The 15,194-nt window shown below is 51.7% G+C and overlaps 1 protein-coding gene across 1 annotated transcript in view; it reads left to right on the top strand.

The window, feature by feature from the left end:
• Positions 1–15,194, top strand: part of LOC142260570 (uncharacterized) — an 87,200-nt gene that overhangs the window by 25,538 nt on the left and 46,468 nt on the right. The window contains 3 exon segments of the mRNA XM_075331996.1: positions 13,805–13,967; positions 14,051–14,211; positions 14,301–14,518. Of these exon segments, the coding sequence (XP_075188111.1) occupies positions 13,805–13,967; positions 14,051–14,211; positions 14,301–14,518 (542 nt within the window).

Genomic DNA, 15,194 nt, shown 5'->3' with positions numbered 1-15,194 from the left:
AGTATTACACTCAAAAGTGTAACCCCTCCCCTCTGCCTATACACCCTCCCGTGCATCACGGGCTCCTCAGTTTTATGCTTTGTGTGGAAGGAGGCACATATCCACTCATGCATTCCCATGTTAGTCAGCAGTAGCTGCTGATCCTATCGGTTGGAAGAAAAGAGGGCCCCCACGGGGCCCCCGGCATGCTCCCTTCTCACCCCACTACGTCGGCGGTGTTGTTAAGGTTGAGGTACCCATTGCGGGTACACAGGCTGGAGCCACATGCCGTGTTTCCTTCACCATCCCTTGGCGGCTCTGGGAGAAGTGGGATCCTAAGCGGTCATCCAGGATCTGGGACCGTGCTCCCTCCGCAGCCCCTGTGGGAATCTGCTGGACAGGAGCCTATCTAGCCTCAGGGACCGGGCCCTGCAACTATGAGGTACTCTGTGTCCCCATGGGGACTGTGTGTGGAGCGCCTGGTTCCCGGACGCTACAACTGGCTGATGATTTGTGCAGACCGGGGACTTCCGCGCCGACCGCGCCTGCTTGTCGGCCGCGGTCTTAAATATAGTCCCCGGCTTCATCGCGGCCTAGTGGCAAAAACTCCCGCCCCCGGACCTGTCTATCAGAATAGGGGCGGGACAGCCGACCTGACGTCGGATGTGAGGGCCGGGGCATCCTGTATGCTCACTCCCCCCTCACTGATCACTGTGGGGACCCCAGATTCCCGCACTTTTCCAGACGCCGCCCACGGCTCCGCTCCTCCCCTGAGAGCTCCGGCAGCCATTTTTTCTGACATGCTGCCGGTGGAGAATCACAGAGAACAGCTCTGCAGCTCTGGGAGACCAAGGCAGGGAATCTGGAGGACACACACCCCGCTTTTTAGCGGTCGGTAAGCCACACCGGTCACTCGGTGTTGGTCCCCCTGGGGTGCCGGTATAGATACGTATATATATACATATTTCTGTTCGGCCGGGCTGTATACCCTTTCCCATATACCCTCAGTGATCACGCTCCTAGGAGACAACAGCATGTCGCCCACAAGGAGCAAGGGCACTAAAGCACAGAGCTTTTTTGCGACATGTACCTCTTGTGGGGCTATGTTACCTGCGGGTTCCACCTACCCTCACTGTGAGCAATGCTCGGCCCCTGTTACGCTTGCTCAGCCGGAGCCTCGGTCACTAGTGGGCCCCTCGGCTCAGGTAGACCCCCATGCTCCCCCGCTCCAGGTGGCAGGGACAGAGTTTGCTGTTTTTGCTGAAAAGCTCTCTGAGTCACTCTCACAATCCATGGCTCAGTCTATGGACAAATGGTCTGCCAAGCTGCTAGAAGCCCTGCAGTCCAGACCGGTCCTTACACAGGCCCCGGACCCTGTTGGATCGGCGCCTCCAGGTCCCTCTCGGTCCATCCCGGCCGGGGTGGGCCCTAGATCTCATGTGGAGGACTCCTCCACGGACCACAGTCCCAGACCAGCTAAGCGGGCTCGCTTGGAATCTTCCCCGACTTCTTCACGCTGTTCGGGTTCCCAGCTGGAGGACTCTCTGGAGGACGAGGCGGAGGTAGCAGCTCAGGGCTCGGACCCTGACGTTGCCCTCAATCTTGATACCCCTGAAGGGGACGCTTTAGTGAATAATCTTATCTCCTCCATCAATCAGGTGTTAGATCTTTCTCCCCCGCCTCCACCTATAGAAGAGTCGGCCTCTCAGCAGGAGAAACACCAGTTTCGGTTCCCCAAACGTACACGGAGTGCATTTTTTGATCACTCTAATTTCAGGGATGCCGTCCAGAAGCCCAGAGCGGTTCCGGACAAGCGCTTTACTAAGCGCCTTACTGACACACGTTACCCCTTCCCCGCTGACGTAGTTAAGGGTTGGGCTCAATGTCCCAAGGTGGATCCTCCAGTCTCTAGATTGGCGGCTAGATCTGTGGTTTTGGTTGCAGATGGCTCATCACTAAAAGATGCCACTGACAGGCAGATAGAGCTCCTGGTGAAATCCATCTATGAGGCCACGGGAGCTTCCTTTGCTCCGGCTTTTGCAGCCGTGTGGGCACTACAAGCTATCTCAGCTTGTTTGGCTGAGATTAATGCGGTCACACGTACGTCTGCTCTGCAGGTTGCATCTTTGACTTCTCAGGCGTCGGCGTTTTCTTCCTACGCCATGAACGCAGTCCTAGACTCTGCTAGCCGTACAGCGGTGGCATCCGCTAATTCTGTTGCAGTCCGCAGGGCCATGTGGCTGCGTGAATGGAAGGCAGACTCGGCTTCCAAGAGGTTCTTAACCGGTTTGCCGTTTTCGGGCGAAAGATTGTTTGGCGAACGATTGGATGAGATTATTAAGGAATCCAAGGGAAAGGACTCCTCCTTACCCCAGTCCAAACCTAAGAGACCTCAGCAACGGAAAATACAATCGAGGTTTCGGTCCTTTCGTCCCTCCGCCAAGCCACAATCTTCCTCGTCCAATAGACAGGAGAAAGGCCAGAGGAACTCCTATGCGTGGCGGGCTAAGTCACGCCCCCAAAAGGCCGCCGGAGGCACTGCCTCCAAGGCGGCCTCCTCATGACTCTCGGCATCCCCGAACCGCATCCTCGGTCGGTGGCAGGCTCTCCCGCTTTTGCGACGCCTGGTGGCCACAGGTTCAAGACCGATGGGTGAGAGACATCCTGTCTCACGGTTACAGGATAGAGTTCAGCTCTCGTCCTCCGACTCGTTTCTTCAGAACCTCCCCGCCCCCTGCGCGGGCAGACACACTTTTTCTGGCAGTGGACGCTCTGAAAAAAGAAGGAGTTGTGACCCCCGTTCCCATTCAGGAACAGGGCCGCGGTTTTTACTCCAACCTGTTTGTGGTACCAAAGAAGGACGGATCATTCCGTCCCGTTCTGGACCTCAAATTGCTCAACAAACACGTGAGCACCAGACGATTCCGGATGGAATCTCTCCGCTCTGTCATCGCCTCGATGTCACAAGGAGACTTCCTCGCATCGATCGACATCAAGGATGCTTATCTCCATGTGCCGATCGCACCAGAACATCAACGCTTCTTGCGTTTCGCCATCAGGGACGAACACCTTCAGTTCGTGGCATTGCCTTTCGGCCTGGCGACAGCCCCACGGGTTTTCACCAAAGTCATGGCATCCGTCGTGGCGGTCCTGCACTCTCAGGGCCACTCGGTGATTCCCTACTTAGACGATCTCCTGGTCAGGGCACCTTCTCAGGTGGCGTGTCAACACAGCCTTTCCGTCGCTCTGGAGACCCTCCAGCGGTTCGGGTGTCTCATCAACTTCCCAAAATCCAAGTTGACTCCGACCCAGTCTTTGACCTATCTTGGGATGGAGTTTCATACACAGTCAGCGATAGTCAAACTACCGCTGGACAAACAGCTGTCACTGCAGGCAGGGGTGCAAGCTCTGCTTCAGAGTCAGTCACACCCCTTGAGACGCCTCATGCACTTCCTGGGGAAGATGGTGGCAGCGATGGAGGCAGTGCCCTTCGCGCAATGCCATCTGCGCCCACTCCAGTGGGACATTCTCCACAAATGGGACAGGAGGTCGACCTCTCTCGACAGGAACGTCTCTCTTTCCCCTGCAACCAAGACGTCTCTTCAGTGGTGGCTTCGTCCCACTTCTCTATCGCAGGGAAAATCCTTCCTGCCCCCAACCTGGGCTGTGGTCACTACGGACGCGAGCCTGTCAGGGTGGGGAGCGGTGTTCCTTCATCACAGGGCTCAGGGAACCTGGACTCCGATAGAGTCTTCCCTTCAGATCAATGTCCTGGAGATAAGGGCAGTGTATCTGGCCCTATTGGCTTTCCAGCAGTTGCTGGAGGGCAGGCAGATTCGTATCCAGTCGGACAACGCCACTGCCGTCGCATACATCAACCACCAAGGCGGCACGCGGAGTCGTCAAGCCTTCCAGGAAGTCCGGCGAATTCTGCAGTGGGTGGAAGCCACAGCATCCACCATCTCCGCAGTTCACATACCGGGCGTAGAAAACTGGGAAGCAGATTTTCTCAGTCGTCAGGGCATGGATGCGGTGGAATGGTCCCTGCACCCAGAAGTGTTTCGAGAGATCTGTCGCCGCTGGGGAACGCCGGACGTCGATCTCATGGCGTCACGGCACAACAACAAGGTCCCGGCATTCATGGCACGGTCTCAGGATCACAGAGCTCTGGCGGCGGACGCGTTAGTCCAGGATTGGTCGCAGTTTCGACTGCCTTATGTGTTTCCTCCTCTGGCAATGCTGCCCAGAGTGTTACGCAAGATCAGGTCCGACTGCCGCCGCGCCATTCTCGTCGCTCCAGACTGGGCGAGGCGGTCGTGGTACCCGGATCTGTGGCATCTCGCCGTGGGTCAGCCGTGGGCGCTTCCAGACCGCCCAGACTTGCTGTCGCAAGGGCCGTTTTTCCATCTGAATTCTGCGGCCCTCAACCTGACTGTGTGGCCATTGAGTCCTGGCTCCTAGCGGCTTCAGGGTTGTCTCAGGATGTCATTGCCACTATGAGACAGGCCAGGAAACCGACGTCCGCCAAGATCTATTACAGGTCTTGGCGGATCTTCTTGTCCTGGTGCTCTGATAATGGTTTTACTCCCTGGCCTTTTGCCTTACCCACTTTTCTTTCCTTCCTTCAATCCGGAATGGACAAGGGGTTGTCACTTAGCTCTCTCAAAGGACAAGTATCGGCGCTCTCAGTATTCTTTCAAAAGCGCCTGGCAAGGCTTCCGCAGGTCCGCACGTTCCTGCAGGGAGTTTGCCACATAGTCCCACCTTACAAGCGCCCGTTGGAACCCTGGGACCTTAACAGGGTGCTAACGGCTCTTCAGAAACCACCTTTTGAGCCGCTGCGGGATGTCTCATTATCACGTCTTTCGCAGAAGGTGGCATTTCTAGTGGCAGTTACATCACTCCGAAGAGTGTCGGAGCTTGCAGCGCTGTCATGCAAAGCCCCCTTCCTGGTTTTTCACCAGGATAAGGTGGTTCTGCGTCCTGTCCCGGAATTTCTCCCTAAGGTGGTATCTCCTTTTCATCTCAATCAAGATATCACCTTACCTTCATTTTGCCCTAATCCAATTCACCGATTTGAAAAGGATTTGCACTCATTAGATCTAGTGAGAGCACTCCGGTTCTACGTGTCTCGCACAGCGCCCCTGCGCCGTTCAGATGCGCTCTTTGTCCTTGTTGCTGGTCAGCGTAAAGGTTCGCAGGCTTCCAAGTCAACCTTGGCTCGGTGGATCAAGGAACCGATTCTTGAAGCTTACCGTTCTTCGGGGCTTCCGATTCCTTCGGGGCTGAAAGCCCATTCTACCAGAGCAGTGGGGGCGTCCTGGGCATTGCGGCACCAGGCGACGGTTCTACAGGTGTGTCAGGCAGCTACGTGGTCTAGTCTGCACACTTTCACGAAGCACTATCGAGTACATGCCTATGCTTCGGCAGATGCCAGTCTAGGTAGGCGAGTCCTTCAGGCGGCGGTGGCCCACCTGTAAGAGGGAGTCGTGTCGGCTCTTGCTATCAAGGTATTCTTTTACCCACCCAGGGACTGCTTTTGGACGTCCCAATTGTCTGGGTCTCCCAATGGAGCGACAAAGAAGAAGGGAATTTTGTTTACTTACCGTAAATTCCTTTTCTTCTAGCTCCTATTGGGAGACCCAGCACCCGCCCCTATGCCCTTCGGGCTGGTTGTTCTTTTGTGTACACATGTTGTTCATGTTCAATTGTTTCCTGGTTTTCAGTTCTCCGAACATCCTTCGGATTGAATTTACCTTAGACCAATTTATAAGTTTCCTCCTTCCTGCTTTTGCACCAAAACTGAGGAGCCCGTGATGCACGGGAGGGTGTATAGGCAGAGGGGAGGGGTTACACTTTTGAGTGTAATACTTTGTGTGGCCTCCGGAGGCAGAAGCTATACACCCAATTGTCTGGGTCTCCCAATAGGAGCTAGAAGAAAAGGAATTTACGGTAAGTAAACAAAATTCCCTTCTTTTCCCCTCACCCATGACAGCACCACGTGCGAGAGGGATCCGCCCAGCGAGGACAGGAAACCATTCTGAATAAAAGGGCGGTACCTCTCCCCTTCGTCAGTTGGTTTCCTGTCCTTGATGGGGGACCCCCGTTCTAAAAACCGGTGGCCTGGGCTGAACGTGCGCAGGTATCTATTGAACAAATTTGTAGGGCCGCTACCTGGTCCTTACAGTCTACTTTTTTCCGGCACTATCGGTTGGACCTATCCTCCTCGGCTGCTCTTTCGTTTGGTAGACGGGTGCTTGAGGCGGTGGTCCCTCCCTAATTAGGTTTTCTCTGGAAATCTCTCACGTGGTGCTGTCATGGGTGAGGGGAAAACACCACGGTTACTTACCGGTAGCCGGTTTTTCCAGAACCCATGACAGCACCCATATAATCCCTCCCTTTCTCATCCTTGGTGTGCACTTCTGGGGGTGCTTCTGTGTGTTAAGTGGTGATGGAGTAAGTTCTAACGATTGTTGGAGGTCCTCTCATTCTCAGTAATCAACTGACGAAGGGAAGAGGTACCGCCCTTTTATTCAGAATGGTTTCCTGTCCTCGCTGGGCGGATCCCTCTCTCACGTGGTGCTGTCATGGGTTCTGGAAAAATCGGCTACCGGTAAGTAACCGTGGTGTGTCACTGCTGTTATGAAAATATTGGGCAGGGGGTGTATCAGGAGTCTGCAACTGTCTTTGTTATAGAAATATAGGGGGTGTAAGGGTGGGCTGCCAGTACTGTTCTTATGGGGGAGTTGCAGGAGTCTGCCGCTGTTATTGATGGATTTGGGGAATTTCCAAAGGGTTTCAGCGGTCACTATTAGTAGGATTGCACACATCTATCAAACACGCACCATGTTTGGATCACAATACCGGCACAACTGCCAGGTCTCTGGACCTGATCTATCAGCCGAATGTACGGGGATTGCGGATTTGCTGTCATCATTCTGGTTGCTGTAAGCCATAGGAATGCAGTAGGTAGAGCATAGCCCTTAGGGCCACTCAGTCTGGTGTGAAGGCTCATTGTGATGTGCAAAACTAAACAATATCATTTACATTAAAATGTACTGGATGGTGGATCTGTAGATGGGTCTGCAGAAAAGTTGAAGCTCACTGGAACGCACAGAGCGGATCGATAAATGTAATTTTTATTACAGACCTTTCTACTACAACTTCACTGTTTCATTCAAATCATTAATTCTGTGTGAAGCAAAACAGCCACATACTCTTCCTTGGCTAAAAAGGAGGATTATTGTTTTTCAACCCTGCTGTAATATATCTAGTGCAACTTTTTTGATTTAGTGTAAAGATCCCATTAGAGTCCACACAAAGGCTTCTCTCAACATCTTCAATGGTTATACTTGGAAAGTGCTTGTAAAAACCACAACCTTTACTATTTTGCTTCTTATTAAAAATACCATCCATTCCCAAGAACAAAGAGAGATTTTTAATTCTGTCGTGTAAAGCTGGTTGCCTAGATTACCGACCACCGATGCAGCCTGTCAGATGGACGGTTTCCTAGGCAAAGAATATGGTGCTTATAAGCTCTTTCCATAAAGCTTGTAATCACTGGTTTGACGTTACCTGGATTGCTGGACCCAGACGTCTTTGGTTCCCTTGCACTTCACTGGTGTAGAGGTAAAACTGCCTCTGATTGCTGTATTGTGAGTGTTCCATAAATGATTACCTAATTTTATCTAGGATTTTTTTTTTTTTATTCTTCCTTGTGCTACACATCTTGTTTAGAAATATTTCTCTCTTGCCTTATTAGGGTACACAGGACCATGGGTGTATGCTGCTGTTGCCAGGAGGTTCACACTATGCAAACTATTAAGAAAGAAAGTTAGCTCCTCCTCCACAGTGTACACCCTGTGACTGACCAGGAACCAAGACAGTTTTTTGCTTAATCTCCTAGGAGGTGGACATGGGCCTGTTTTGATGCCGTTCTCTTCCGTTTTTTTCCCTATTCGGGCTCATTTTTTAGCCCACTAACCTTTCTTCTGTTCTATTCTCAGATGGGCGACAGGGTGTTCCACACTCCTGCTCTCCCCGTATGGGGGAAGAGGGACACAGGGTGGCTTCACCGCCAGGTCTCCCCTCTTCCTAAGTGGCCGGACGATCTATGCTCTGCGTCACCCTGGTGCTCAGAGCCCCCCCGTTTCTATTTCCTGACCAGGCTCCCCCTCAACGCGCTTCTAGGCAAGCAGCGCCGAGAGTGGTAACGTTCGGCAGTTCCAGGACTTGGGATGCAAGTCTGCCGTCCGCCTACCTGTTGCATGGGGCAGCTGACCCAAAGTCTGCTTCCCTCCAGGTTCTTACCCAGCCGGCGCGGCTTCCAACGGACCTCCTGGACTCAGGTAGGGAGCGTTATCGACTCCAGGCAGGTCCAGATCAGCGTTGGAGCGGCAGGGGAGAAGGTCTCCCTGCTTCAGCGCCCGCTGTGCTGCAGTGTTGCGCTATCCCTGGCGTATTGCAGACCAGGCGCTAATTTAGCTCCCGGCTACGGCCTGCTCGGTCGTGGGCCATGCCCCCTTCCTCTGTTGTTCTTGCGCGGCAGAAAGCCCCGTCCCCGCAAAGGTGGGGGCCGCTGCCTCTCTCCCACAACGCTGGGTATACAGGCCGATAATAAAGGGCGATAATTCCACCTCAACAAAGGTGGGGGCCGCTGCCTTTCTCCCACAACACTGGGAATACAGGGTGATAATACAGGGTGATAATCCTTCCTCCACAAAGGTGGCAGCCGCTGCCTCTCTCCCACAACGCTGGGAATACAGGCCGATATTCGCTCCTCCACAATGGTGGGGGCTCCATCCGCTGTTTTCCCGCTTAGCACCCTCAGGCTGCAGATACGCCCACGACAGCAGCGCCATCTTGGGAAATCGGCTATTCTCTTGGGGGGACACAGCCAGCGGCTTCTGCGCCAGGGCCTGAACGGGGTAAGCTCTCCTTGCTCAGGAGGCTCGGTGCTGCAGGGCTTCAGCTATTTACTGAAATATTTAGACTTTCTCTGTACTAGTGTCAAGGTTAAAATGACGATGATGATGAGACTCAAAGGATCTCTCTGGATCTGGCTGCTGTGTCTAATTAAAATGTCATGTGTGCACGTGAGATTAAATAACTGGACAGCAAGTCAGTTACATCTATCTCCATGACTGGCTCTCAACCAAGTGCTTTATTATTTGAAAGAAACTCTAGACCAAGCAGTAAGGGGGTGTAAACAAAAGTTTTAGTCCAATCAAGTATCGCAGGGCAAGGCTTCATGACGTAGAGAGATCTACACATCCTCCTTGGATTGGTCAGTCCAGACTCCAGGAATTTCCTTTGTCCATCTGTCTTGGGTGCAAAACAGGAAATGGCGGCCATCTTTACAATTACATGTGCTGGTATATACTGTGTCTAAGGAAAATACACTGAATATGCAATATACATATATACATGTTAGTAAGAAACAAAAGCATTCACAAATATGAGTGTTAGTTCACATCTACTGAACTATATAACTGAGTCTATGAAATGGCTGAATTAAGTATTTTTGGATACTCAATTCTTTATCCTCAACACTAGGGGACCCTATAACTTTCATAGAAGTTAAGGGAAGCGAGCAGATTACTACATTGCTTTACTTTATATCTAATCCAAAGTGCGGAAGACACAGATTCCCCTTATAGTGCGTTACTCAGCTTGCACGTCCTGAAATCAGAAATTCTCAGGCCAGTCATCCCCCCTGTGTCTGGACCGCAATTCCCCAGTTGCGGTGTCATCCCAGGATCCCCCCTCCGCCGCAGATAACCAGAACAACCCTGCATCCCAGGCTCAGGATAGGGTCCCCACTAGGATCTAGAAGAAATCCTCCAAACGGTTCCACACTACCCAACCTCATCCCAGGATGACTCCGAGTCTCTGCGTCAGGGTCGGCCTACGATATGTCTCCAGAGTTGGACTCCGACCTGGAATTGGACGCGGAGCAGGCATCCAATATCCGGCAGACGATCGACAGTTTAATCTCGGCTGTTAACCAAACTCTGTCGGTGGAGGAAGATCCGCCTGCGGCTTCAAAAACGGTTTCTTTGAAAAAACCTAAGCAAGCCCTGAGATATTTTTCTAATAATCCCGACTTTACCGCCATTCTGGTCAAGCAGAGAGCTCACCCAGAAAAAACGTTTCCTTGCAACGGTGCCTCTCCCTTCTCTATCCGTTCTCACCGGAGCTAGTGAAGGATTGGGCAGAGTTCCCTGTTGACCTTCCTGTGTCTCGACTGGCCAAGCACACAGTACTCTCTATTCTAGACAGTGCCTCTCTCAAAGAACCCACCGACCGCACCGTTGAGGCTCTGGCTCGGTCTATTAAGGCGGCGGGTTCCTCCCTCTGTCCCTCATTTGCCACAGTGTGGGCTACTAAAGCTCTTGCGGTCTGGAGCAAGAGTTTACAGAGAGGCCTCTATGCAGAAGGTTTGCCTTCCGAGTTGATTGAGCTAATTGACCAAATATCCATGGCCGCCAAATACCTTATATACGCTTCCCTAGACTCTGCATATTATGCCGCCACGGTGGCTAGCAACTCGGTGGTGATTCGTCGGACTCCCTGGCTAAAAGGGTGGAGTGCATGATGGGATTACCCTTTCATGGTTTTCGCCTTTTCGGCGAAACACTTGATAGGATCATGATGCTGCTACAGGGGGTAAGAGCACCTCTCTTCCACAACAGCGCCCAAAGCGCACACCTCACAAGAGATTTCCCTGTTTCAGGATGCCTGGCTTTCCTACATAGACGACGCCTGGGTGCGAGGACTGGTATCCACCAGTTACAAAATCGAGTTCACCTTCTCTATGAGACGCATTCCCAAATTCACGGCCCAAAATCGGGCCTTTTCTCAGGCTATTGCAGAACTTCGCGATGCAGGCGTCATCATACCAGTTCCCACCAAACAACTTTACACAGGCTTTTACTTGAATCTTTTCGTGGTTCCCCAAATAGAACGGCTCAGCCAGTCCTATTTTAAATCTCAAGAGGGTAAACAGGGCATTGTGGACTTGACTCTTTTTCACATGGAATCACTAAGGTCTGTGATTGTGTCTATGGAACCGGGAGAATTCCTGGCCTCCTTTGATATACAAGACGCCTACTTGTACGCTGTCATGACCGTGCTTTGTCCCAGAGGTATTGTAGTCATCCCGTATCTGGATGACCTAATAAACGAACAGTCATTTCCTGCCTTCTCAGAGAGTGTGCAAATCTGCTTGGAGACTCTCTCGAGGTTGGGCTGGCTCGTCAACCGCCAAAAGTTGTCTTTAGTCCCATCTCAACGTCTCGTCTTTTTGGACATGGTCCTAGACACTTCTCGAGCTTGGGTGTTTCTACCAGTAGAGAAACGGACCTCTCTGAGGCAGGGCATTCAGTTCCTCCGGCGCAATAGCAGGCTACCTCTGCAGTTCGGGATGAGAACTTTGGGGAAGATGGTGGCGGCGATGGAAGCCATCCCGTTCGCTCAGTTTCACCTTCGTCCTCTTCAGCTGGTTCTCCCTTCGGCGTGGGACAGGAAACTGGCTTCCCTAGACCGACCTGTTATTCTTTCCCAGAGGCTGATTCACCCCCTACTCTGGTGGGACCATCACTCTTCGCTCTCCCAAGGGAGATACTGCCTCCCGATTCACTGGCAAGTAGTCACAACAGAGGCCAGCCTGATAGATTGGGGAGCTATATTCCATCATCACACGGTTCAGGGTCGCTGGTCTCTCCTGGAACGCACCCTACCGATCAACATTTTACAGTCGAGGACCATCCTTCTAGCCCATCAGGGTTCCTCTCTGGTCTCCCTGTTCGGATTCAATCCGACAATGCCACTGCTGTAGCATACATCAGTTATCAAGGAGGGACCCGCAGCTTAGCAGCGATGAAGAATTCAAAAGATTCTTCGTTGGGCAGAGACTCATGCTTCTGTCATCTCCACGGTTCACATCCCAGGAGTAGAGAACTGGGCCGCGGCCTTCCTAAGCCGACAAGGTCTGGCAGCGGAAGAGTGGTCCCTCCACGACGAGGTGTTCCAACAGATCTGTCACAGGTGGGGTCCTTCAGACGTGGACCTCATGGCATCTCGCCAAAACACCAAGTTCCTCCCCTTCCTAGCCCGATCTTGCAACCCACACGCAATGCACTCCGACGCCCTGGCCCTGCCGTAGTCGCAGTTTCGTCTCCCTTACATATTCCGCTTCCCCTCATTCCGAGGGTGATCAAGAAGGTCAAGGCGGAGGGACTCTCGGTGATATTGGCGGCACCAGATTGGCCCAGGAGGGCCTGGTACTCGGAGCTCGTCCAATTACCAGGCGACACTCTCTGACGGCTTCCCGACTGCCCAGATCTTCTGTCACAGGAGCCGATTTGCCACCAGAACTCCGCAAGGCCGTGTTTGACGACGTGGCCCTTGAATCCTGGATTCTAGCCAGAGCTGGTCTACTCCCCCCCCAGGTCTTTTCCACTATGATAAATCTCAGAAAGCTCTCCTCGGGTTGCATTTATCATAGAACCTGAAGATCTTTTCTTTCATGGTGTGAACAACGTGGAAAGTCGCCGCTTACCTCTTCAGGGGGTGTAGCCCATCTAGTTCCTCATGATCATCAGCCTCTGCATCCGTGGGACCTTAATTTGGTTTTAGGGATCCTCCAGCAATCGCCTTTTGAACCTCTGCTCGAAATCTCTCTCTCATTACTCTCCTGGAAAGTTGCGTTTCTAATGGCTATCACGTCTGTCAGGTGAGTTTCGGAATTGGCAGCCCTTTCACTTCAGGCTCCCTACCTGGTTTCCCACCAGTACAAGGTAGTTCTCCAGCCTTCACTGTCTTCCTCTCAAAGGTAGTTTCTCCCTTTCACCTTAATGATGAAATCACCCTGCCCTCATTCTGTCCGGCTCCGGTCCATTCATTTGAAAAGGCTCTGCATAACTTGGATCTTGTGAGGGCTCTGAGGATTTGTTTCTCGGACCGCGCCGTTTTGCAAATCAGACACTCTTTGTCCTCAGTGGAGGGGCAGAGGAAAGGTGCCTCAGCCTCGAAATCCACAATTGGCCGTTGGATTAGATCAGCTATCCAAGAGGCCTACAGGGTCAGGGGTGCCAGCCTCCCCGGAAGGGTGAAGGCTCATTCCACCCGAGTGGTGGGAGCTTCCTTGGCTTTTCGCCATCAAGCCTCAGCTGTTCAACTTTCCAAAGCCGCTCCCTGTCCAGCATCCACACGTTCACCAGGTTCTACAGGGTGCATATGCAGGCCTCTGCGGATGCTGCCCTGGGGAAGACAGGTTCTGCAAGCGGCGGAGGCTCACCTCTGACTCTGAAGGAATCGTCTCAGTTCTTTACTACCTTTAATAGTTAACGGTCAGTCTGTTGTTCTGACTTTACCAGTTGTTAAGGGTTTGTTCTCTCCCAGGGACTGCTTTGTGAAGTCCCATGGTCCTGTGTCCCTCAATAAGGCAAGAGAGAAAGGAAGGAAGATTTTTGTGTACTCACCGTAAAATCTTTTTCTCTGAGCCTTCATTGGGGAACACAGCACCCGCCCTGTTTGGAATGGTAATTTCTTATTTCTTGAATAACTATAGCTACAGCTTCTCCTACTGCTTGTGCACTAAACTGGCTTGGTTCCTGGTCAGTCACAGGGTGTACAATGCAGAGGAGGAGCTAACTTTTTTTCTTAATAGTTTGCATAGTGTCAACCTCCTGGCAACAGCAGCATACACCCATGGTCCTGTGTTCCCCAATGAAGGCTCAGAGAAAAATATTTTACGGTGAGTACACAAAAATCTTCCTTTTGAAATTCCCTAAATTGAATACATTTTTTCTTTTTTCCTCAGAGAAGTGCAACAGTTTCCAGAGTCTGTTCGCAACGCAGAAGAAGTGAAGTATGCCGTCCAAGTGTTCGCTGCGCTAAATAGCACTAACTTTGTCCGATTCTTCAAGCTTGTCCGTTCTGCATCTTACCTTAACAGCTGCATATTACATTGTTATTTCCCCCAGGTAATAGATTACTCTGGTCAAAGCTTAAACTTTTTTAATTTGTTTCTGGGTGCAATTTAATGCTTTATCTGTGTCTCTCCCAGATACGAAGAGATGCATTGCGTGCCTTGAATGTAGCGTACACAGCCAGTTATCAGAGACCCACACTATTTCCTCTAGAAAATATGGTTCGTCTCCTCTCTTTCCATGATACTGAGGAAGCTATAGATTTTCTTGCATCCTATGGCTTAAGTGTTAGTGAAGGGTAAGTGTGTCTTAAGATTGGAAATCTCTGGAATATACAGTCTTAATTGTCTTTGATAATTAATGTTTGTTTTCTTTTTTTCTTGAAAGTTTTGTAGAGCTGAATCGTGCTGCATTTGTTGAGCCTTTGGTTCCTTTGCAGCCAAAGAGGAGCTCCTATATCAGTTCTAAGCGACAAATGTCTATAGGGGAAATTGTGAATGGAGCTCCACTCCCACAGTTTTTTTTGCATATGCCGGTTTGCAGCTTTGATGCCCAGAATAAATATACTGGAAGTATCAGCAGTTATGAACCTGCAATACCAACAGGTAAGTAAAAAGGATGCCACCGGGAAAGTGTTTTCTTTTTTTTTCTCCTTATAACCAAGTTAAAAACCTAAAATAAAAACTAATTACTGAAATATTTACCGTATTTTTCGCTTTATAAGACGCACCTGATTATAAGACGCACCCCCAAATTTGGTGAAGGAATAGAGAATTTTTTAATAAATGGGGTCCGTCTTATAATGCCAGTGTCCGTCTGACAAATCATATAGGGTATATGTCCCTCATAGCCCCCCCCATCCTAAAATTAGCCCTCTGAATCTGGATATGGCCCAGTGATGCCACATGTCCCCTATGCCTGGCACACATCCTCTATGGCTGGCACACGGCCCACTGTGGCTGGCACACGGCCCACTGTGGCTGGCACACGGCCCACTGTGGCTGGCACACGGCCCACTGTGGCGGCACACGGCCCACTGTGGCTGCACACGGCCCCATGTGGCTGCACACGGCCCCATGTGGCTGCACACGGCCCCATGTGGCTGCACACGGCCCCATGTGGCTGCACACGGCCCACTATTGCTGGCACATGGCCCCATGTGGCGGCACACGGCCCCATGTGGCGGCACACGGCCCCATGTGGCGGCACATGGCCCACTATTGCTGGCACATGGCCTCATGTGGCTGCACACGGCCCACTATTGCTGGCACATGGCCCCAT

This window comes from Anomaloglossus baeobatrachus, unplaced genomic scaffold (assembly GCF_048569485.1).
Source record: "Anomaloglossus baeobatrachus isolate aAnoBae1 unplaced genomic scaffold, aAnoBae1.hap1 Scaffold_133, whole genome shotgun sequence".
Lineage (NCBI taxonomy): Eukaryota > Metazoa > Chordata > Amphibia > Anura > Aromobatidae > Anomaloglossus > Anomaloglossus baeobatrachus.
The sequence above is the reverse complement of the archived record's forward strand: the minus strand, read 5'-3'. Positions and strand labels throughout refer to the sequence as shown.